This window comes from Mugil cephalus, chromosome 12 (genome assembly GCF_022458985.1).
Source record: "Mugil cephalus isolate CIBA_MC_2020 chromosome 12, CIBA_Mcephalus_1.1, whole genome shotgun sequence".
NCBI classification, from domain to species: Eukaryota; Metazoa; Chordata; class Actinopteri; order Mugiliformes; family Mugilidae; genus Mugil; species Mugil cephalus.
Genome location: NC_061781.1, coordinates 1,263,121 through 1,287,697, shown reverse-complemented (window position 1 = coordinate 1,287,697; position 24,577 = coordinate 1,263,121). Strand labels below are relative to the sequence as shown.

General features: G+C 41.6%; 1 protein-coding gene across 1 annotated transcript in view; it reads right to left on the bottom strand.

Annotated features, from left to right (window-relative positions):
• Positions 1-804: 804 nt before the first annotated feature.
• The window catches only part of plcl1 (phospholipase C like 1), an 86,675-nt gene continuing 62,902 nt past the window's right edge, over positions 805-24,577 (bottom strand). Inside the window, exons 5-12 of the mRNA XM_047600097.1 lie at positions 22,168-22,559; positions 19,338-20,460; positions 18,711-18,887; positions 11,739-12,101; positions 7,845-8,048; positions 7,581-7,656; positions 6,330-6,439; positions 805-6,011 (exon numbers count right to left, since the gene is read on the bottom strand). Coding sequence (XP_047456053.1) covers positions 5,811-6,011; positions 6,330-6,439; positions 7,581-7,656; positions 7,845-8,048; positions 11,739-12,101; positions 18,711-18,887; positions 19,338-20,460; positions 22,168-22,559 — 2,646 coding nt within the window. The 3' untranslated portion in view covers positions 805-5,810. The remainder of the gene's footprint in view (positions 6,012-6,329; positions 6,440-7,580; positions 7,657-7,844; positions 8,049-11,738; positions 12,102-18,710; positions 18,888-19,337; positions 20,461-22,167; positions 22,560-24,577) is intronic.

The following is a 24,577-nucleotide window of genomic DNA, read 5'->3' as shown; positions in this document are numbered from 1 at the left end:
TGATTCAACTGTAATACTAAAGCTAATACTTGTTAATTAATCATAAAGAAGGCAAAAATAGCATCACTCTGTACCAGAAATACAGTTTTTGGATGCTTTATTTTAAGGAAAGATGTTTTTGTATTCATTTAATATTATTGATAATACATTATTTACGAATGTGTAGAAACATAAAACATTTTCTGATATTAGTCCAAACTGTAAATAATTCTCTTGTACATGTTCTGTTATACTCTGTTAGCTTTGCATTTTTTGATTTGCACATATTCAGTTTTGTGCTTCAACTTTGTAGAACAACTTTATTTCTCTCTTGGTCAAAGTATATTATTATTATAATTATTATTTTAACAACATTATTATCGTGCACATTGATCTGTATACATAAAGGATGAAATCCCTCTCTTACCTACAAATGCAGATAAAACACAACATTAAACATTTATTTAAAGTAGACTGGAAAGATTTGAATTAGCTTTTGGCATTGTTTATAGGCTGCAGTTAGTATGCAATACAGTTGCAGTTATAAGCAATATAGTTAATACAGTACAATGCAAGTTATTCACCTTATGAAATGATACATGATGCATGATTGGGATCTCTTTGTCTACTTTCAAGATTTGTCTGAAAATATGATGATATTTTGAGTCATTCTTATGCAGAAATGTAAAAAATTGTGAAAGGCTGCAACAACTTTTAAACAGCTGTATACTGTATGTCTGTTGGCTGCAGGACAATTACACCAAACTCCATTGATAAATGTATAGTTTATGTTGTCACATAGATAAAGAAGAAGAAGAAGAAACAGTCAGGAAAAGATAACTTTATTTAGTCTGGGATACACACATGTTATATCTGATTACGTGTAAGATAGAAAACACAGTAGCTTTTCAAAATAAAAGCAAGGTCCATTTAATTAATTATATTTATTTTATATATATATATATTTTTAAACACACTTCAATAAATATTTCTTCTTCTGGGCTTTTTTTTTCAGTTTTACAAAAACATACAGTGGAGTGTTAAGAACAACTGAGGGAACAAAACTGGATTAAAGAGCAGTGGTGGTGCAGACACAGCAACACACAAACTAAAATGCCTTCACATCCCAGAGAGTTTTACACCAGCCCATCTATATCACTACAGCCAGTATGAACAGCTCTCTGTTACTCAGTTGAATATTATGCACTAGACAGCATCACACACTGAAGAGCACAAACAGAGCTAGTTCTAAGTTAAGACAAGAGGGTAAGAGATGCGCCACAGTACAATGATCAGTCCCAGACATTTTAGTTTCACTATTTTGTGTCGATGGGCCATGCTAGACTGGTCACCTGGAGAAATTCGGAGAAGTAAGAACAGTCTGTTGGGTGAACGATAGTTATTGTGTGATTCCTGTGATGTCAGAATAGTTTGGAAAATGTGTTCCCAATGCCCAAATTTAAAGCAAAAACTTGCTAAGCTAACCTTCACTAGCCTAGTTGTTTAATCTTAATGAATTACACTTTAAAACAACTTCTGTTTGTGTTTGATCGCTGTGTTGTGAGCCAGTCAAGGTGGTCCTAACAGCAGAAAAAGTTGGACTAACTTCACAGCTGCATCCCCAATGCAGTTACCAAGATGTTCGTTCAGGGTGGCTATTTGGCGTTTATGTCCAGTCAGACTAAAAACAAACATTTTAAACATGAAAAGCTTCAAGAAACTTGAGCTTTTTGCACAGTCTCAGTTTCCCCATCTCACCTGTTTCTAACCTTTCTAATCTCTTACAGACGTTAGCATCACCAATAGAAACGCAACAGACACAGGACAGAAACTCCCACATTTGAGGCTATGATCCATCAGTTTGCAGCAAAGGATCACAAATGAGATACAAAACACTGAACATCATCGTAAAGCACTGTTGTAGGCGGTTGGAGTTTTTTTTTAATACTACAAAATGAACATATCCTCAGATCAAGAGGGAGAGAGTCATGACGAAGCAGCGAAGTGGAGAGTTTGAGAGAGGAGGGTCATGTCTGTGTTTCTGCACGTTTAGTTCATTTAACAAAAAACTTTCGGCTGAACTCACCGCAGTTCAGATTTATTCTATTAAAATGTTCTAGAAACATCTAGATCCAGTTGGTTGTTTCTTTCCCGTCTGGAAGACTACAGATGTAAAAAGGATAACGACATGTTTGGTAGATTCTTGAACAAACAGAAATTCCATTACAACACTTCAGCTGCAACATCTGTGTCATGAGCAGGACATTTACTGAAACGAAAGGCTGACATTTTCTGAGAGATGACTGGGAAATATAAAAACACATTCAAGCTATCGACGTTCTGGTCTTGAAGATGATCTGGCATGTTGTGTTCTAGTTTACAGGAATGTTTATGAGCTGAAACACAGATATGGTCCTGTTATCAACCACCTGACAAACCTAATCAAAAAAATCTGCCATCATTCCTAGTTATGACACTATTTCTACAACATATCTTCTCTGTAAGTACAGCAAGTACTCAATGAATTATTTGGAGACTGAGCTTTAACTTAAAAGAAAAAGACCTAATTACTAAAACATGACTCTGACACAGGTAAACTCGGTGACCTCCACATGTGCCACATCTCTTCAGGTGAAGTGAATCCCATCGTATGTTCTTTGACCCAGTTTTGTTTCAACCGTTGGCAGGCATGTACACTGGAACACAGAAAGGTAATACTGTGGTTTCTTTTACTGGAGCTGATGCATCATTAATGCAGAGAGGTAAGCAGATCTCCAGTGATGATCTTATGAAAGCACCTCTACAGGGATCCTGAGTCAGTTCTCTGCTTCAGTGAGTTTCAGACCCCGTTTTAAACACATTTGATCTGAGTGATTGGGTCACAAGTATCCTGCTTTAAGTACATGTCACCACATCGTACCTGGCATTAAAATACATCTTGAGTCACAACCCAAGTTTTGCACATTGTATGGTTCACTATCTACTGCTGTTCCATTGTTTGTTCACACTAATGGAAGAGGACGACCTTCAGATGTGATCTGAGTGACTGACTAAATGTCAACTTGTCCTGGGTGTGTTCACATCTGAACTTAAAGCTGCCCACTTGTGATCAGACCACTTAGGACAGATGTAAATATCAGGTCTTAACAGAACCTGAACCAGACAGGAAGTAGGACACTGTGGCATCATGACATAAATACACAACCCCGAAGTCTCCAGTGAGTCAGACTTTTATTAATAGACCAAAACAGCTGGTGCTGTCACTGCGTCTACTGCTCACAGCCAATTATGAAGCTCTGCAGGTATGCTCCCCCAACACCTACAGCTATTTCCACATCAACTCCTTCTTCTTCTGTCCATCAACCTTTACCCTCTCTCTCCCTCCATTTCTACTTTTAGTTGCCTCCTCTCAGACAAAAACACTGAAATGTTATTAGGTCAACTTCCCCGTGTGGCAACGACTCAGTACATCAACTCTGTCTTTCCCCACCTAGAGCCTCCAGAAGAGCAGCAGGAACAACAATAATGTAGAAAAAGCAGGAGTGTGAAAGGCATTACTACAGGATGATACAGTAGTCGCACTTCAGAAGACAGACTGAATAAAGTCAGTGTGTCGTTATTTCTTGCCTGCTCCGAAATGCCACCAGCTGTGGTGATTTGTGGAGGAGCTGCTCCAGTGTTTAACCTCGTCTAAATTTCTCTGCCGACCTACCTCCCTCATAGAAGCAGAAAAAACATTCATCTTGAGCCAAAACTTGTGTTCAAACAGTTGTTGCTGCAAAACAATGGATCGCTATCTACTGTTGTTTTAGAACCATAGACAGTGCTGTATATACTGATACATATTTTAGAACAAGGCGTAAAGTGACTTTCAGTCACTGAGAGTGAACACATTGTGTTTATTTATTTATTTATATATGAATATTTGCCCTAACTGAATAAACTCAGTGTGTCCTTTACTTTCCGTGTATTTTGAAATGCCATCGTCTGTGGTGTTCCAGCATTAAACTTCGTCTCGTGGTGTCCCTCAAAAAGTAATTTAAACATTAATTTAGATCCACGACTTGAGATCAAATTGCAGTTTTGCATTTAATTTGTGTATTTGTGAGGCTGTTGCCTCAAACAGTGGATCTCTAGCTACTGCTGGTTTCAGAACCATGACCAGCACTGTTTATACTGATAATACATATTTTAGAAAAAGCTCTTTCATTTGCTGAAAGTACATGACATTTTTTTTTCTTTATTATTGCCTTGACTGAATAAACCCTGTCTTTTTCTTCCTCTGCTTTGAAATGCCACCAGCTGGTGTGACTCCAGCATTTAGTCTTAACCCGCTGTGCTCCACCAATCTACCTCTCTCAAAAAGGCAGAGTAAAAATTTGTCTCAAGCCACCGCTTAAAATCCGATCTCAGCTTTACACCATTTGCAAACATTTGCAAACAGCTCAACAAATGGACTTCTGTTTCAGAACCACATTTTCTTAACTTCCTCTCTGCTCTAAAATACCAACAGCTGTGGTGACTCGCTTGTGCGGTGTTCCAGCCTTTAACCTTTTCGCAGTAGTCCAAAGAACTGTGTTCTGAGTCAAAAAGGCAGAATAAACATTTGTCTTGTGTTCCAACATTTAGCCTCCTCTCACTGTGGTCCACAAACCTGCCTCCTTCACTAAGGCAGAATAAACATTCGAAATGTCTGCTAGCCAAAAGCTGCTTGTTAGCTTGCTTTGTTCATATGCTCAGCTTCAGTTGATGGAGATTTAAATAAAGTTGTTCCAATAAGACGTTAGCTCGAGAGAACTGTCAGAGGAGGTATTATTCATCGTGTTAGCTTAGCATCACTTTAAAACACAACGTCACCAGGACAGAGGCGGGGTTAAAAGTTGTTTTCCTGCTTTTAAGAAGAACCACACGTTTACACTCACAGGCTAACAGGTAAACACAACTCTGATCATTAGCACCTGCCACACACCAGTTATTTTCACACACATTTGTAAATCTATCTTCTGCTGAAGTCTACATCCTCTTGTGACTAGTATTATCATTATTATTATTATTATTATTGCTACATCAGTACAGTGTACTTCTTGCACACAAACAACCATGTACAGATTCGAGGTTATGTGATTCCACACATGTACAGTAATTACCACACAACCCCTCTAATGACATCGCCTCTTATTTCAGAGATAAAAACAACCACTTGTGTGTCTTTGTTCCAGCACTAATCCTCAAACAGAGCAGGGTGGGTTGTCACAAACAATTAAGGCAGGGGTGTCAAACATACGAGCCAAAATCGTCCCCCTCAGTGCCGTGCAATTCATCAATAAAAGCAACTTGGGCTTGCCCTGTTTTGATCAGAGTAGCAGGCATAAGGCAACAATTTCTTAAGAAATTTCAGGTTGTTCCTAAAATGTTTTGTGAAAGGATAGTATAGTAAATCTAAATATATTCTTTGCACTAAAAAAGTTTGGAGTGTGACCTCTGAACTAAAATTAATTTGACACCCCTGCTTTAAGCCTTAAGGTGTCTTTGACTTCCTCTCTATTAAAAATAAATAACGAAAATTAGAAGCTGAATCACAAAGTTGACTCAGAGATAAATTAAGTTGGTTTCTTTCTTTGTTCTCCCTCTGCTGACATTCATGAAAAGCCTTTGCTGGTTCTCAATATAAGGCTTCAACAGATAAAGTCTACACATTTACTGCACTGGATAAAGGGATAAACTCTACGTCTATTCTGGAGCTTTTTATATCCAGACCTTCACTTCTTTCACTCTGCTTCCTCGCTTTTCATCTTTGGCTGCGAGTTGGAGGATGGCAGCGGCAGTTGGTGTCAGATGCGTCCATTGCCATGTGTGCTGCTTCGTCGGCCGGACGGCGGATGGGAGGAATAGTGTAGCTCGGCCGTGGAGAAGGTGGAGGATGAGGAGTTGGAGGAAGAGGAAGTGAGTCCACAGGCTTCACAGGCCAGAGCCAGTTGCCGCAGAGCGTCCAGGGAATCCATCTTGGCGCCTCGTAACAGATCACTCTGCCCCTGTGGCACAAAGAGAGATGTGTGCATTGGACTAAGCTGGACACTTGTGAACAGATCATTTAGGACGGATGTTAATGGAAGTGATTAGATTAACTTTTGTGCCCGATGTTTCAGTTTGTTCAGATGTTCTTGTGCCACAGAAGCAGACAACCATAACAATGATGTAAACATTGTAATGGCCACATTACAGTCACTTCATTCTAAAAATGTAAAACAGTAGCATTTTATTGCACTGATGACTAATTACAGCAGATGGACGAGGACGGTTTAATCATTCATTCATTAATTGTTTCATTTCATGGTCTGGTTCCTGGGTACCTTGAGGACAGTGATGTTCCAGGTGAAACTCTCCACTGCTTTGTTCAGCTTGCGTCCTTTCAGTCCCTCCTTCTCACCAAGCCGAGAAAGATCCTCATGGAAATCCATTCCTGCAGAAACAAAGGAGCTTTTACTCAAATGCGCCCTGATAGGTGTGTTATCACCTACAGGACTGACATATTAGTGCAAAAAGTAAAGTACCATCCCTACTGACATTTACACTGGCAGCAAAAAAGGTCAGGAGTTATCTAAGGGCTGAAAGAGAGGATCTAAAAATATACCATCCTTCTTTTCAGAGTAAATGCTGCTCAGCTGCTCAGAAGATGCATAAATGGCAGATTTATTGTAAACACTTCAAGCAGAGATATTGTACTTTAAAATAACTTTGAATAAGAGTGTCCATCCTTTTCTTACTGAGGAACATTTTCATTCTGCAGGACTCACACTGCAGGAGTTTTAAAATCCTAAGACATTTAGATTCCAAAGAAGAAATGACTGAACACAGAGGTGAACAAATCATAAAATCTGCAGCCATTAGAATGTTAGCTAAGAAGTTAGGAGAAACCACTATTAGTTGTGAAGCTGTAACAAAAAGAACATCCAAGCTAGGGAGAACTGCTACTGGCTAGGAAGCTCGTAAACTAGGAAAAATTACTGAGGGATGACGAAGCTAGGGAGCACTACTTTTAGCTGTGGGGCTAGGAAGCTAGGAAGAGCTCCCATTACCAGGGAAGCTAGCAAGAGCCAGATTTTAGGAAGAGCTTGTATAGGCTAGGAAACTATTAGGGGCTACAAAACATTGTACTAAGCTGGTCTCTCAAGAAGAACTTCAGTGTCATTATACAGAGGGTAATTTTTACAATATGTTTAAATCTGGATAGAACTCCATGAAACATTTAAAGAGAAACATTTCTAAAGACATTTAAGACGGATGGAGTAATGCAGTGTCTGCCGAACATAAACAGCAATCAACAACAGGTCAACTAGTACTTGAACATAAAACCAGGTTATACTGAAGGAGTTCATGTTGAGCGTAAATAGCTGAGGAGACTGAGCTGGTGAACAACCATACGATGCAGTATGTGATTATAATTATTTTATTCATTCGAGAGCATCATGTTTTGAATAAGAGCATTGGACCAGGTCTATATTCAACCTCCTGTAGTTTGAGATACATCTAAAACAACAGTGGTTTTACTCATGAATCAGTTTTCAGCTCACTTCAGCCGATCCATCCATCCATCATTCTACCTTCTCTCTGCACCTGGTCGATCCTCTCCTGAACACCATCTGCGTTCTCTATCAGCTGCTTCTGGGCGGTAATCATCTGGACACACAGGCAGAAAGTCACAGTTTAATTCAGCTTCCAACAAAATATGGCAGGAGTGTAGAAAAGACTATGAAATTATTCCAGCACTGAGGAAAGATTAGCTTCAGACCTCTATACCTGGTCAGAGGAGGACGGATATAATTGAAGAAGTCTTCAACATTCCTCCATCTCTTTGCTTTACTGACCGTGTCATAAGCGGCGAGCGTTTTCCGAGTTGACTCTGAGAGGCTGACCAGTGGCTCCAGACACGGGTATCCCTCCTTCAGCAGCATGGTGGCACCCATGGTGCCCTCGGTGCTCTGCAGCCTTGGGGCCAGACTCTGGATGCACTGTTTCAGCTTGGCCACAGCGGGGAGCCCACACTGCTCTTTGAAACTGGCCGTGGTGCTCTGGAAACACAACCAGATCACATGTACAGCTCCCGCTTTAAGACTTAAAGCAGGGAAAGAGCAAAAAATAAATAAATAAAAATAAATGGGGGCAGACGCTCTTCTCCTGTTGTGAATGAAATCAATATGGCAGCCATTGCCGCTTTTAATCCAGTGAAATCAGCCTTAGCTTAAGCGCATTTGGTTAAAAGGAGGAGAGAACATGGGACAAATCTGCAACATTGGAGTATTTTTTAAAAAAAAAAAAGAGAATAAAAAATCCCTGTGCTTTCTAAATGAACTCTATTTACCACCTGGACCACAGATTATCACCTGTACATGTGTCACAAGAGCAAGAGAGGTCGACTGAAAACCCTCAGTGACAGATGTGTTCACATCTGGACATGGAGGGACAACTAGATTTAAATCTGTCTGACAGACTGACGCATGAGAGGATTAGAGGATTTTTTTACACAAACACTGTGATTTTTCAGGTGTATACACTCACTGGCCAGTTCATTAGGTACACTAGTGAATGTATTCTATTATAACAGTCCCGCTTTAAATCTTGTCTTCATGTTCTGATTAGTCTCTAATAACTGTTTGCATTTTGTAATACTACTGAACTGACAGGTGTTCCTTATATTTTGCCATTTCCACATAATCTAAATAACAGAAACTCTTTATGTTTAATTCAATCCAGTTTAACAGCACAATAAACTCCATCCCCCACAATGATCATCCAGTTCAATCACCAATCTATTGGTCTATTCGTCTTTTTCGAGTGTTAATGAATTAATTTGAATATTGAACATGTATGTCTTCTGTTCTAAGTATTTAAAAACAGCCCGATCCCAGCCAACAGAGCAACGTAGGCTATTGTAGGTCAGTGTGTTAATGTCCTGTGGATAGCTGAGCTCTTTTTCTCCCGAAATGATTCCCATTAACATCTGGCTAAGTGCAAAAAAAAGCTAAACCTCCCTCTCTCCCTCTCATTCACATTTCTCCTTCTCCCTCTTCTGCTCGATTCCCTCTGTTTTTAAAGAACTGTCAGATGTCCATGACGCCAGCCAGGCTGTCCGGTGACAGAGCATCTGTATCTATTTTCAGCAGCAGTGTTTGCACGACTATTTAAATTTTGCGCGCTACGTGTCGCCTGTTCCATTCAGATTCTACTGTCACAGGAGCTGTCAACTATTCTCAAATGCGTCAGTCATAGCGCAGGGGTTCGGATATTATTCAGTGATCATAAACTGTCTGCGATGAAAAATAGACTCATTCCTGAAATTTCATCTGGAATTTTACAGGGGGCCACAGCGCACGTGACTAAAAAGTGTCTGGCGATGCGCATGGGCTACAGTAGCAGGCTTAATTACATCCTGACATGACTATGAGGAGAGCTGTTCCTGTATGTGAAGAGTACCTAATAAAGTGGCATTGCAAGTTGCAATGAAATTATAACTGGAAACACTTTTGAACAAGTCAAACTCTTTATTCAGTCAAAATTTTCCTGAATAAACAAATACACAAGTATAATATTTCAGTTTACGTCCGCCTCACCCTCACGGGGTGGTATCTAGGTCATCCTCAAGCTCAGATCCTCTACCAGATGCCTGGGAGTTTGAGGTTCCGTGCAGGTTTTTAGCTGTTCCTAAGACTGCACTCTTCTGAACTAAAGCTTCGGGTGTTGTTCCTGGAATCTAACGGAGCCACTCACCCAGCCTGGGGGTCACTGCCCCAAGTACTACGCTTGTCTTATCTTTCCACATCTATTCCAGCTGCTCTTTCAACACTAACCTTTCCGTTTCTTCTTTATGATGTTAGCATCTGCTAGTATCACCATGTCTACTATCACCATCTTTTCTGCTCTTGGTCCACCACCACTATAGTGGGGTGGGTTGTCCACAAACTGGGGAGTTAGCGGTCCTTGAGCAAGAAAGTGAACCCCCAGTTGCTTCCAATGTGTGACACTGGAGTGTGAATGTGTGTGGTCTTGCCAGGTTTGCCAGTTTGCCACTTCTATTACCAGGTCCCAATGGTCCATACCATTGGGACGGGTACAGATGTTCCTGTACACTATCCCGGCCACGGTTGTGCCTCTCCGTGTGCCCTGATCCGGCTAGCATTTTACACCCTGGTACTATATGCTGTTTGTTTCCAGGGTTTATATTACTCCGCCGGCGTGCTCTGTTTGTTTCTGGGGTTTGTATTACTCCACCTGGGAAAACCGGGATGCAGCTCTCACAGCGGGAGGTCTGACCCTGAACTTTTGCCGATGTGGAAGCGCACCAAAGGCGAGTTGACCCAGGTCTGAAAATGCCGTGTAGACCTGCTGTGAGAGCTCCTTGTCTATAGACCAAAAGTTGTTTTTGAGCTGAAGCTTCTATAATGATACAGCCTGTCAGGTCGTCAAGTCAGAATGTAACAGGCAGATATATCAGTATTAGAGCAAAAAACAATACAAATCAGATAAAATCCTGGTTCGATTGCCAAGTCGTTGACCTGGGTCGTTTGACCTGATGGACCCTCCCTTGGAAATGAATATCCTAGTTACAGTACAGCAACCAAATTAAACTGTATCAAGATAACTGGCAATGTAAATAAATAAAAATGGCCCGTGTAAAGGTTTTTTCAAATGAAAAAATGCTCTTGTGAAATATTTGTGACCTATTGACCTACACCCCAAAGAAGTGGAATTGAGAATCATTTAGAACAGGAGTCGAATTGAGAATCAGAATTGTTAAAATTCAAATGATGCCCAGCCCTAGTGTAGGGTCTTGTCAATTCAGGTTGTCTACACCTCTTTGCACTCTCATCGGGTTTCTGCTGTCTGAAACATTCTCTTAGCAGCTCATCCTTTGGGATCATTTTCTTGATGTACTCTTCGATTTTTGATGTTTCATCCAGGACCGTGTCCTTGATGCTCACTAGTCATTGCCTCTCTATGTCTGCTTAGTGTATAGTCTCAGGTTGGTGGACTTGGGGTGAAACCCTGTGTGCATGGTGAGGAGCTTTCTTGTCTATATCTGTGGCTCCTCCTTTGGCCAGTTTATGATCCCAGCGGGGTATCTTATGACTGCTTACCATTCTGCTGTTGCCGTGCTTCATGTCTACATAAAGCCAGTACATTTGAAAGGGCTTCAGACAAAAAAAGGCTAAAAAAGGAACCTAATGCAGGAAACACGCCTGACAAATTCTCAACCAGGAAGCATACAGTTGCCACTAGATCGCCAAAAGTGCAGATGCAGTCCTTCAGCAGTTGGATACACTCTACAGAAATACAGACGAACCAACAGCTTGGAAGACAAACCAAGATCTGTTAGTCCAAGGGAGTCAATTTCTTCAGCAGGAAATGACTGCATCCTGATCTGCATGTGCAGGGAAAACCGCAGATTGACACCACAGAAGCACAAACAGCACCCTAGTTTAGTTTGTCTTAGTAGCCCATGCAAAATGAGAAAAGATTTACGTAGATTAAAAATTAATGATACTTAATCGTGACTAATCGAATTTAATCCACAGCAACCCTGTGATTAATCCAATTCAAAATTTTAATCGTTTGACAGCACTAGTTATTATGTTACTGGTCTACCCCACCGAGATCAAACTGGTCTGTATGTGGCCCCGGGACTAAAAAGACCACCCTGCTCTAGGAACCTGGGGGAGTTATTTCCAAGTTAGAGCTCAGGTACAGTATTAACAGTTTCTCACCTGAGCGTCCTCTCGCAGGTCCGTGGCCTCTTTGAGCGGCGCCGAGGCCAATTTGAAGACCTCGTCCACCACCTTGATGCCGGTGTGCCTCAGACTGACGTACTCTCTCCCCCGCCTCCCCACCCTTCTCACCGACAGGCCCCGCCGCTGTGCTTTCCCACCGCCCCGCCGGTTGGTGACAGCCACATGGACGAACAGGCTGGTGTAGGGCAAAGGGTCTCCCGCCAGGCCTAGCAGGGGCACGTTGCGGTAGCCGGGCTGAAGGCACTCAAAGGCCACGCTGTACTGGCCGATGAAATCGTCCCCGATGTAGTCGTCATCCAGAACCACAAAGCGCAGCAAGGCCAGCTCCGGCATGTTCACCTGGAGACAGAAGAATGAGAATGGGCAAATAAAAAAAGTGAGAACAAGTGGAACCTTTATGTTTAAAAGAATCTTTAACAATGGAGGTGTGTTGTAACTATTTATGGTATTTTAAGGTGAAAATATCGTTCAGCGCTAGTTTCAAATGACAGAGAGAGCTGTTAATTCCACTTCTCACTGCGGAGGCTGTGGTTTGTAGAATGACTGAATTAACACGTGTTCCTAATGTTTTGACATTTTAATCTAAATAACAGAAAGTCTTCTCAACTTTAAATCCAGTTTAACAGCACTACTAACTCCATCCTCCACAGTGATCATCCTGTTGACGTTGCTTCTACATCAGCACAACACTCATGAAATGTACCTAATGAAGTATAGTAAAATCATTTTCATCAACACCTTTCAGAGCACAGAAATCTGCAGTACAGAGTAAAGTGTAAAGCTGCTTTAAGCAAGTATTGATCATCATCTGCACAGATGTACACCATTTTGATTCCTATCTCTTCTAAACATGTGCAGAAGTAGTTCCCAACAAAGAGACTTCCAGGCCAATGTTGCTCTCCTCTAAATAGATTGTTTCAGCAAATCCTGTAATATCTTGTATGGCATATTTCAGGCAGTCGTTTGTGTCTTTATTAGAATGTTTAGACACTTTTAAAATAATATTCGTTTACATATTTATCTAGTGTAAAGATAATTAACCAAAACTTTACTTTTCTTCGCTGACAGTGGAATCAGGATTAAGCTGAAGCATTAAGGTGAAAGTAAAGACACTGGGGAATAGAAGGAGAGTCTGAATGTGTCTACACACCCATGAACTGTGACTGAGGATGAAAAGCCGGGCTGAGCTTCATGCATCGATGGCCAGACCAACAGCTCTAGCCAACTTTAAGACTCCAGTCCTGTTCGCTCTAGTCTCAGTTTGTCAATATTTTCCAGCAACGAGCTTGTGGCCAAGCAGAACAGCTCTGTGACTGTTAATTAAATCAGTTTCAAACTGGGATATCATCTCAGAATCAATCTCTGTTCTTAAGTTATCTTTTCATTTCCAGCCCGGTCTGACGGACGACACCATCTTTTCAGTTTTTTCAGATCTGGGATAAAATAATCTCTAAACTGAAATAACAACAAGCAGCAGGAGCAGATGACACAGAGGCAATTTAAAATGTTTAATCACTGAACCATCCATGCCATTTAAAAGGGCACACCACTGATTTAACATGAAATTTAAATAGGAGCTTCTCTGCAATGTCTCCCTTTGAGGACACGAATGATTTCTGGTTGCTCTGCTACTATATATTTTCATACATGATACCTGATTTATTGTACTCAATATTATACTTTTTATATGATCACATATCTTATTAATCATATTTATTGTAGTTTTTAATTTTTTTTATCGTTGTTTCTTTTTAATGTGTATTGTTCGTATGTATGCTGAGAAAGTCGCCTTCAAATAAATTGTATTATTATTATTATTATCATTATTATTGTTATTATCATTATATTATTATGTTTTACCGCTTAATTCCTCCTGTTTTCCATCCATCCACTCATTGACCCATTCTCTTTGGTAAACCACTTTTATAAACCACAGTTATTTTAGTAGCAGCTAATGTCGCCTGCAGCCTCTGGTCGGCAGCGAAGATGGGCTTCATTCTTCAGATATCTGGTAAAGATCACTCCTTTCTGCTTCCATCCCTTTCAGGTTCTCAAGGCTGAGGCTACCGGCTGTTCGTCCAATTATTTCAAGTTTCTTTTTTTTTATCAATATGAAATAACATTTTGCTGGATTAATGGTAGCAGCTGAAGACAAAGAAAATAACATGGTAAAATGGTTTAGTCCAATGAGGAACAGACCACTGAATTGATCTGTTCAGAAATATTCCAGTTTCTATTTACTTAGTTCAAAATGAAACATTGACACTGGATTAAGAAATGTTTGGCATTTCCACAATATTTTCCCTCTAGTTTCTCATATTTCATGACCCTTCTCTGATATAATTTTTAAATTAAATTAAATTATTTTTAAATTAAATCAGAGTTGGAGGTTCTGTTCTGGATCTCTGGATGCAAGAGTGCAGCAAGATTTTAGGAAATGATCATGAGTAATGTGTAAAATCAGAAATAACATTAGCACACAACAATCTACATGTATGTTTTAACAAGATCTAAATTATTGAAACATCCAATACATAGCAAAAGGAGAATGTTGTGGTTGTGACAAATATGTCAAATCATGTTATTTCTGAAGTAGATAGGCCAAGAATGAACTCTTCAAAAGGAGACCACATAATCTTAAATTCCAGCAGTGACCTGAATCTTATATCTGAGTTTTTCTAGAGGAATTAAGGCAAGCACTTCTTTTAACCAGCTTGAAATGAAGGGGGCTTTCAGATTTCCAATTACAGAGGACAAGTCTCTTGAAATGAAGTCAGCTTGAAATGAGGCAAAAGCTATAAAGTTGGCTTGGGTTTTGGTGACATTATTATCCTACCTGGGACACCGAAAATGACAGTGACAGGGTTGTGGCTGATTGTCACTTGACAAAAGCAGAAATCCTTAAGAAGTGAAACAAGTCTGAAAACATTCTGAAGCTCAGAAATAAGGAACCAGTCATCTGTTTCATGATATAAGTTTAACACTTTTCAAGAGTGTAAACAGCTGAGGTGGTCTGTTTCATCTGTCTCAGGACATTCAGGGAGAACCGTGTCAGAGCCTCGAGGGCGAATGATTAAGACGTATGAGAACACTTCAAGAGGCTGATACATGCACTTAACCAAACAGCATGACCTTCACGGTGGCTGCTTGTACAGCAGATTGTGTGAGTTTGTGGCTGTGTATTATTCCTCATGTGTTTTCTTTTTTTGTGTGTGTTTCTCCAGCTCCCCACTCGGCTTTGGGTTTCAAAGCTAACGCTAATGAGACTAGTGGAGCCAGAGACTTGGTTCTTGCCAACACTTAGTCTTTTTATATTAATCATGTGGAGTGTGAGAGTAGAACAGGTTTGTTTTGTTCTCTGAAAAACACAAATTAATCCTCAGCAAAGAACTACTGGAAACAAAGGACCACCTCAAACACTAAAGCAAAAGATGTGCTGTATCGGTGGGTGATATGGCAAAAATATCAGATCACGATTTTTTAAAAATAAAATCACGATTTCGATTTTATCATGATCTTAAATTGAAAAATGAAAAACAGACAATTTAGTCCAAAGAACTTGTTCTGTGCAAACTTTGCACGAAACATTTGGCTGCGCTTCATCAGTTGAGGAAAATCCAAACCAATTCTATGTAATGGAAGTGGAATTTTTTTAGTGACCAATTCCATTTGGCTTTCAGCCATGGCTCTCTATGCGGCTACCGCTACACACATAAACAAGGAGGCGGATAAGAAAGCGCGTCACTGCCCGTAATTAGGTATGATTGGTCTGTCAGGTTGACAATGTAATACGTCTGTTGCGTTGGTGCATCAGCATAGCGGGTAAAGTAAGTGCTGAACACGTCACAAATTTTCATAGTATTTCATAATATATATTTCTAAAGGTGCTATTGACATAAAATGAATGTTCACCGGGTTTTGGTAACAACCCAAGTAATATATACATAGAAAGAATCCAAAAAAAATAAGTTCACAAATTAAGTCATGTGTATGTTATGGAAAAAGTATTGAACACACACAGAAAGGGAGGTGGAAAAAAAGCATGGAAAGTCAAGACACCAGCTGTAATCTATCAGTGATCAGAAAGTCATCCTGCCCCTTGTCAGTGCAAATGGATATCAGCTGGTTCAGTCCAGACTGATGGCCTAAAAAAAGGTGTGTCATTACCAAGGTGTTACACAAGGAACATCTCATGATGGGTAAAAGCAAAAAACTCTCTCAAGACCTTCAACACCTTATTGTTGCAAAACATTCTGTTAGCACTGGTTACAGAACGATTTCTAAACTTCTGAACGTTCCAGTGAGCACTGTTGGGGCTATGAGTGAAAAGAATTATCAGAAGAGTTGTCCAAGAGCGCTGTTTGTGGGCTGTTTTTCTGCATATGGTACTGGCAAACTTCATATAATTGAAGGGAGGATGAGTAGAAAAATGTACAAAGACATTGTTGAGAAAAATCTGCTGCCATCTCCCAAGATGAAAAGAGGGTGGACATTTCAGCACGACAATGATCCCAAACACAGACAAAGGAAACTCTCAACTGGCTTCAGAGAAAGAAACTAAAGCTGCTAGAATGGCCCAGACAATCACCTGGCTGGAATCCAACTGAAAATCTATGGAAAGAACTAAAAATCAGAGTTCATAGAAGAGGCCAACAGAACCTTCAACATTTAAAGACTGTTTGTGTGGAAGAATGGACCAAAATCACACCTGAGCAATGCATAAGACTAGTTTCTCCACACAGGAGGAGTCTTGAAGTCTTGAAGCTTCATCACCAACAAAGGCTTTTGTTGAATAAATATCAGCAAGCATGTTCAATACTTTTTCCTTGTGTCATGTGGCTGTTATTAGCTGTGAGGCTAGGAAGCTAGGAAAAGCTACTATTAGCTGGGAGGGTAGGAAGGGCTGCTATTAGCAGGGAATCTAGCATGGTAGCTGGAGCCACTATTAAAAGAATCGTCTCACACTTACCGAATGAAACTATCCAATAACAGCATCTTCATTAGCATCTGCTCTTGAGTGTCTTTTCAAAACACACTGATGAGTACACAACAACGCCTCCAAGGCTCTGAACAACAACCAACCATCACAATACATTCACTGTTACAGTCCAAATATTCAGTAACTCAGCTACAGTTGGAAGTTGTTTCAGTTTTCTCTCTTGTAACGTTTGGATTTTTTAGTGAACACTGAAACACGTCAACAAGTCACTGCAGCCCTAGTCAATATGGCAGCACATATAAGGAGATAAATCCAGGAAACTGCTGCCGTACACATGACCAACACAAATAAGAGTAAATGTAGATCTCAGATGGATTTATGATTTAAAGCTACACCTGTGACACATATTCATTTTCACAGTTGGCGCAATTACTGTCGGTTGATTACAGGTATTGCTCGGCTCCCTTCCCAGGCTTTGTGGAGGTTCATTATGTCTGCAGGGAGCTACCCACACCCATTCCCACACAATGTGACCACAGAGCACACACTGGTTGCGACAGTTTGTCATTACAGTTTAGAAGCACTAGTACAGCACTCTGTCAGGAAAAAAGCGCAATCAGCAAGTCATCAAATCTCATCTCACAATATGAATCCCCTGCATATATTCTGTCTAGAGCATCCCATTTAAATCTTGATGGTCTTGACCCTTTCAATTAAGCACTCTAAGCTTGATTTTCATGCAGGTGCAGAGCAGACAGAGAAGCAGACGTAAACCTCTCCAGAAATCATAAAAGCCTCTTTGATGTTGTTGACATTTTCCTCTTTTCACTTTTTAATGTTTTATTAGGTACACTTTTTAATCAACGTTAAAAAGAAAAAGACTAATCATCAAAGAACTGGAAGCTGTGGGGTCTAACTTGGTTTAAAAACAACAAATAAACCATGTCCTGCAGTAAATCAAAGTTATATTTTGTGGTCTGTAAACAGGATTATTATACAGAGCTGTCATGCAGTTATGTAAATGGATTTTCAAGTTATTGCTTTTCTCAGAATTTGCTGTATGGGCATAACACTGCACACATAACCCAAATATACCTAAATAAATGGAACTTTATTTGACCCATTTTATGGTGAGCATTTTCTGAGCTCCTCAGACAGCTCCATACACAGCATCATACACCTCCATAAACGTGTTGTGAAGATCAGACTGAGACAAATCCCTGAGTGTCATTACTTCAACTGGAAGTACTTCTGCACAGATGGACCCTAATTTTGTTTGTGTTTGAGTAATTTTTATGCAGAAAATTGAATGGCACAAAAACCTTTAAACATGAAGCATGAAATTTGGTGAGTGGGCTAACAAATGCATAATACTGATTAAATAGTTAGCACAGCAGCAAAAAGAACATCACCTACAATACACACAAATACAGGCACACTATACCTTTTTTAGTGCCCTACATCAGTGGTTCTCCACTGGTCTGGCTTCAGGACCCCTTAATCACCCCTTAATACCACCCAAATCAAAGAAAATTTTCAACTTCTAAAAATTTATTGAATGAAAAGATTGTGAACCCTAATTAGCTGCAAGTGTTGTTCTATTCAGTCACTTCTTCAAGCATTAATCAGAAGGCTGACATGACAATTTCAGTAACAGACATTTTTAACAGACTCAGTTGGTGTTTTCAAGCAAAATATGTGAAATATTAATTAAATAAAAACAATGAAATACTCTTACTTATGTAGCTTTAGCTGAGAATTCTCACTTACTGACACTATGACAACCAACACTGCACTATCGAAAAGATAAACATTTTGAGCATGTTTTGACCGGCATTTGAACTTGCAATGCTAAATCAGCCTTTTCGTAACATGGACAGCTTAACGCTGTTTCCAAAATGACCTGCATCCACATTTTCTAATTTTGCCCAGCAAATGTTTCAAATCCACAGTTCCTTGTTGGGTCCATGCTGTATCTCCTCCAAAAAGCAGAAAGAAATGCAGCTTACTTGAAACTCGAAGGTCTCATCAAACAGTGGGTTGTCCTGGTTCTGAGCGGCAGTTCGCGTCCGCTGCTCGGCACAGTCGGTCGGTACGCCATGCAATTCCAGAACCACATATGGGTCGATGACCTCACCCTTAGCCCCAGACCCCTGAGGCTTGGGCAGGTTATGGGCACTGATAACCTGGAACAGAACAACACAAAGCAGCTCATGTTATATTCATGACTGTACAATACTGTCATCTAGGTCATGTCCATATGAGAAGCTGAAACAAGGGTAACATGACTTGTAGATTATGTTGAAGATGTTTTAATCAGGTTTTCAGTTCTAAAATACTGGTTTGGAGTTGGAGTTTTAATAGGAAAGGAACGGAAGTGCCATTCATTGGTTCTCCAGTCACTGGTTCCCATTATTGCTGACAGTGATCAATTATAAATGCAAAACGGTTGCAATTGGGATGTGAATGAAGAACCAATGAAAGGCCCTCTAATTCTGAGGAAGCTTCATGAGTCTTAATGCAATCACCCTTGTTCCAGTTTTTGGAAAGACTCAGGTTTCACTTGCAGTAATCAATCAGAACCAAATATGTTTCAAATTTCAACTACAGATTTGAGGGTGTGAAAAAAACTGAACCTTAATCCGTAGAGTTTGAGGTGGAACTCCTGGCACACAGCCTTGAGTGTGGGCACTAAAATACGACACCTCATCCCTCATCACAGATGGTCTGAGGACAAAACCACACCCTCCATTCTGAGAGAATCGACCTCTGTGAAGGTCCAGCATGGCGCCAGGGGTCTGCTGGTTCAAGGCCACAAGCTGGACCCCCCCTTTCCAGTACCCTTGAGGGTTTGGGTTGCTGGAATCCAGACGCACCGAGCTGGGCCGTACCCTGGTAAGGGTGCGCTTGGTGAACATGACAAGGTCCTCTGGGCTTTCGCTGGTCAGCCGCCCAGCCTCTCCTTCACCCAGGGAGCACAGCGTCCAGTAAGGCAGCTCAGGAGCCATTGGTGTTCCAGGAGAGGAGGGACTGTTGGGGGGCGACTGCTGCTGATTCTGCTTGTAACTGGCTCTCTGGGTGTAGAAGCTGCGGCTGCCGGTCCGAGCGATGGCCACTAGGTCGGACAGCTCTTTGTGGAGACGGAGCTTCCTTGGTTGAGAGGGTGGAGGCACCACCAACACCACACCCAGCTCCTCCTCACCAGGGATGGTCATCCTCCTTCCTGCCAGAGGCCCACCGCCTCCTATCTCCTCATCCTCCTCCGACACCTCCCCATCAGATCCTTCCTGCTCAGGAAGGAGCTTCTTCCCAACCAAAAGGATGCGCCCCTTGAGCTGCTCAGGTGATGGTAAGGTTGTGGCTCGCCCTCCTAGGCTGACTGGCAGCCCCTCCGGAGTGTACAGTCGGGATCCAAACACCTTCTTCAGGTGCTGTGCCATGGTGCGCTGCTGGCCCGGTGAGCAGCGCTGGCACAAGTACACCAAGAGCGGGTACTGAGAGGTCAGGAAGGCGTATTTATTGACTACCTCCAGTGCCGAGCGGATAGTAACTGGGGCATGGTGGTGGTGATGATGTTGATGATGATGGTGTCTTGGGACGTCGGGGCCATAGTCGACCCCAAGCAGAGGCTCCCCCTCTGGGCCATCGGTCACTCCCAGTTCCAGACATCGGCAGCCAGACTGAAGGGCCTTGATCAGGCCACCGAGGTCCGCTCTGCCATGGACCTGGTCATCCAGCAGGTAAGACCGGTAGGAGGTGCTGAGGAAAAAGAAAACAATAATCAACCAAAACAGATCATGACCAGTGTCTAGTATAAGTAACATTTAATGACACTAGGGAACATATCAGCTATAGAAAAATATCAGACAAGAGGGAAGATTACATAAACTAAAGAACTCGAAAAGAAAATTTTAACTCTGTCCACTTTATTTCAAGACAAAATTATCATTGCATATAATGTAAAATTACATATTACAATAATGTAACAATATGTTTAAATTTAATTTCAAATGACGGTATCAGTGTTGGGTTTTAGTGACAGTTTGGGAGATGCACTGAGTAAACAGAATAATCTGACAGACAAGTGGACTGCCAACCATAAAAAAAATTACAGTTGTGTAATTAAAATAAACATCCCATATTTAGACAAGCAAACATTTAATCTTCATTTACCTCAACACTACAATGAATTTGCTTTTTCAATCATTTATTAAACAAAAATATAAATCGATGTAATCATCACCCTTTGCATCACAGCTAATTGTCAGACATGAGCAGATTTTCCCCATGATCTTGATTGCAATTTTATGGATTTATATGTGGTAAATGAGCTAAATTTGTAGGTGGTTTAGTTTGGCTTCCACATAAATAATTTCACCCTGCAGGATGGAAGTAATAATCCATGTAGCACCATTTACTGCTGAGTTTTGAGCAACTGAGATGTTGGGAAAAGTAATACAAATCAGAAAAAGTGATTTTCCACGTATATTTAGAACATTAAAAATTGCAATTATTATTATTATTAGTAGTAGTTTAGTGAATTGGGAAAATGCACATGAATCAACATTAATGCGTTAGTCATCAGTGCAAATGCACCAGACTTTTCAGCCGCAGTCTCAAGACAAGTGCACAACACACCACAGAGAAGAGTGTTGTAACTATAGAAATCATGTGATAAATTGTGATTGAAACTAGTGATGATAGTATATAGTATAAAAAAAATAGTATAAAAGTCTGTTAAAGACTCTGCTAAAGTACAACACAAACATTAAGGACTTCAAATTTATAGACAGGAGTTGATTTGGTTTCCAGGTCAATTAATAATTTTACTCTGCAGACCAACAAAACTGCCTTTTTCTGTCTTCAGTACAGCTTCAATGTCGCTCAACAAGAACTAAGTTATCTGTTATTTACTGCTGATGTGAACTGAGTTATGAAATAAGCAGGAACATTTCTGAATAGCTAGGATTATAATAACAATAAATTAAAAATATCCCTTCCAGGTATAAGTAGAATGGATTTAAAAAATCCATGCTGCTCTGGATTCACTATGGAAATCATGCAATTAACCGCAATTAAATATTTTGAGTGACATAGCTTCATGTGTCTATCACAGTCAGACGTCAAATTAATCAGTATTAAGCAGAAAAATCGAATCAGTTCTGTGTTCACCAGATTTAAGTTAAGTTTAAAACAATAGTATAAGAAACTGTATAGGTACAAATCAACCTTTGGTCAGATTCTGGTCATAATCAGCAGCATACAACCTGTCTCAAAACTTTCTTTTATTTGTCTTCAGCTTCAACGTCCTTGCAGATGCATGTTAATTAATATTTTATTTAAATATTCTGTTCTCATTTAAAAAAAAATGTAAAAGAAAACATAAAAATAAAATCAATGAATCGTGATTAGATATTTTAATATATTGTCCGCCCTACTTTATTATTGTTGACCTATCCAGCTCACCTGATGTAGTAATGGGACAGAGGCATATTCATGTCCTGACAAACCCCTAGCTGCTCTGGATCAAGCAGCCGGCACTCAGGGGACTGTAGGTACCGAGCAAATCCATCCATACCCAGAAGTCCTCTCTCTTTCCCCTCGGCCGAGGGCTCGTAGCGCTTCAGGAGCTCCCAGCATCCCTCGGTCGTAGCCAGGGACAATCCCTGCTCTGTCTCCAGGAAGAGGCGGAGGTCCTGAGGGTCCAGACACTCCCGGTCCTTGGACAGCTGCACCAATAAGAAGTAAACGTCTGGCCGGGTGCAAAGCTCGCAGTAGGCCTCCTGGAACTCCTCACGGGTCACGTGGGAGGTCAGCTTCTCCTTGCTCCGCTGGATCTCCTTAAAACGTAGTCGCACCTGTGGAAAGACAAAAGAGAATCTGAATGAAAGAGAGGCGACCGTTATTGAGAGAGACCTTTACAGGGTGTACCCCAACTCTCACCCAGAAAGAGAGAGAATTAGTCACCAAATTTGATGAAGGTTTAGTTATCTTGTTTCACTGGGGATATTAATTAATTATATGACAGCGTCATCACTTCTCCCTCCTCTTTCTTCAAAGTTCTGCTTGTACTTGCAGGGATCTTTCTTTTCTAATATTATCTTGCTAAAAATATGTCCTAACAGGTTTTCTTCTCACCTGTCTGTGCCATTTTCTTTTTCTGTACGTTTACAGGATTAGTCCATCGGAGAAGGTGATATAGGAGGCGAGTGTGACTGCACACCAGAGAGGCAACAGCCGCTTCTCCAGTTGAAAATCATTCCTGAGACATTATTGCAGCACAAGATGAGGGATTTAAAACCTAAGGCCAGTGTTTACTGGATTTAAATAGTATAAGAACCGGCAACCCGCAGCTCCACAACCGCTTGCCACTCTTTCGTCCCTGTGCTGCAGCTTCCTGGGGCGAGCTGTGTGGAGTAAGGACACTGAACAAAGTCCTTCACTTTTTCATGCTAACTGCCTCAGAATAGTGGCAAATATTCACTCAACAGTGAACAAGCAAGAGCTACGCAACAACTGAATGACATTGAATGCCACACCACTCACACTCATCATTGTAACATCAGCCAAAAACACTAAAGTCCCACAGTGCATTGCAGCACATATACTCCTTGCTATTGAGTATTTAATTCAAATGTATTTTATTTTAATTTGTTAGTTTTTTTTTAAATATAATTCTAAATTTGAACTGATGGTGATCTTGTAACATTAAAATAAAATGTGTTTAATTTTTTGTCGCTCCAAATATACGTCACAACTGCTGATGTGCTACACGCATGCGCCGGCAGACCCAGGCTGCTATTTAATGAACTTTTCGAGCCCAGGTAAGCCAATCATGCAAATGCAGCACACTATAGTTTTATTATAGGTAGCATAGAGGTAAAAAACGATATATGCTATCCTGAGTCCTGGGGGCCCTCGCCCCGTCTGTGGGTCCCATGGGCAGCTGTTGCGCCTTGGCCCTGCTGCCGGGACTTGGCCCTCACTTGCCTGCCTCCTAAATTGCACTCACCTCACACTCCACCATACACTATGTCACCCATTACAACCAAGGCTAGATTCACCACACACACCCATCCCAAGTTTTTAATGCACCTCACCTTAGGGGTCCACCCAGGATCGGTCAGGGTCAGGGTAGGCTGCAGGACAGTAGTGTGCTGCAGTCCTCTGACCCACCTGACCCTCCTGTTTGCCCCCTGTCTTAATGCACCACACCACATCCAGGGTCACAGGGTCACGGTGTAGGGGCTTGCTTCCTCATCAGGGACTGAGGAAGCACAGTAATAGGGACACTGTCACTTTTCATTATCCATTGGCACGGCTTGGGGGGCCTGGTCCTCCGCTAGCAGGGGGATCTTGGGCTGGCGGTCTGTGGCCCCACGGCCGTTGGTAGGGGTATCTACCTAGGTTCTCTGGTGTCCTCTTGGCCTGGCTTTGTCTCCTGGTGCTGCGTGGCGACGGGTTCGGGTGGTGGCTTGGTGCTTCCCCTCTCCCTTCGATGGGGGGCTGGGGTCTCTCCCTGGCGGGTGGGGGTTCTCTCTTCCCGTGGTCTCCCTGGCCCGGGTGCGCCAGGGGCATGGGGCCGGCTCCCTGGCCCCCCTGCTCGGATGGCCCTTCCCTGGTTGGGCGCTGGGCCGGTGCCCGTCTGCGGGGGCTTTGCTGGGCTCCTGGGGGAGTCCTCTCGGCTGGAGAGGTGTCCATGGCTGCCCTGCGGGCGGGGGGTGGGGTCTTTGGGGGGGGTGTTGGCGGCGGTGGATGGATGGGCTTCGGTGGCTGGGGGGTGTGGGGGGTATGGGGGGCTGCTCTGGCCTGCACCGACTTGTGCTCGCTTGGTCGGTCTGGGGGTGTTGGTCATCGCTCGCCATCTGCGCTGGGG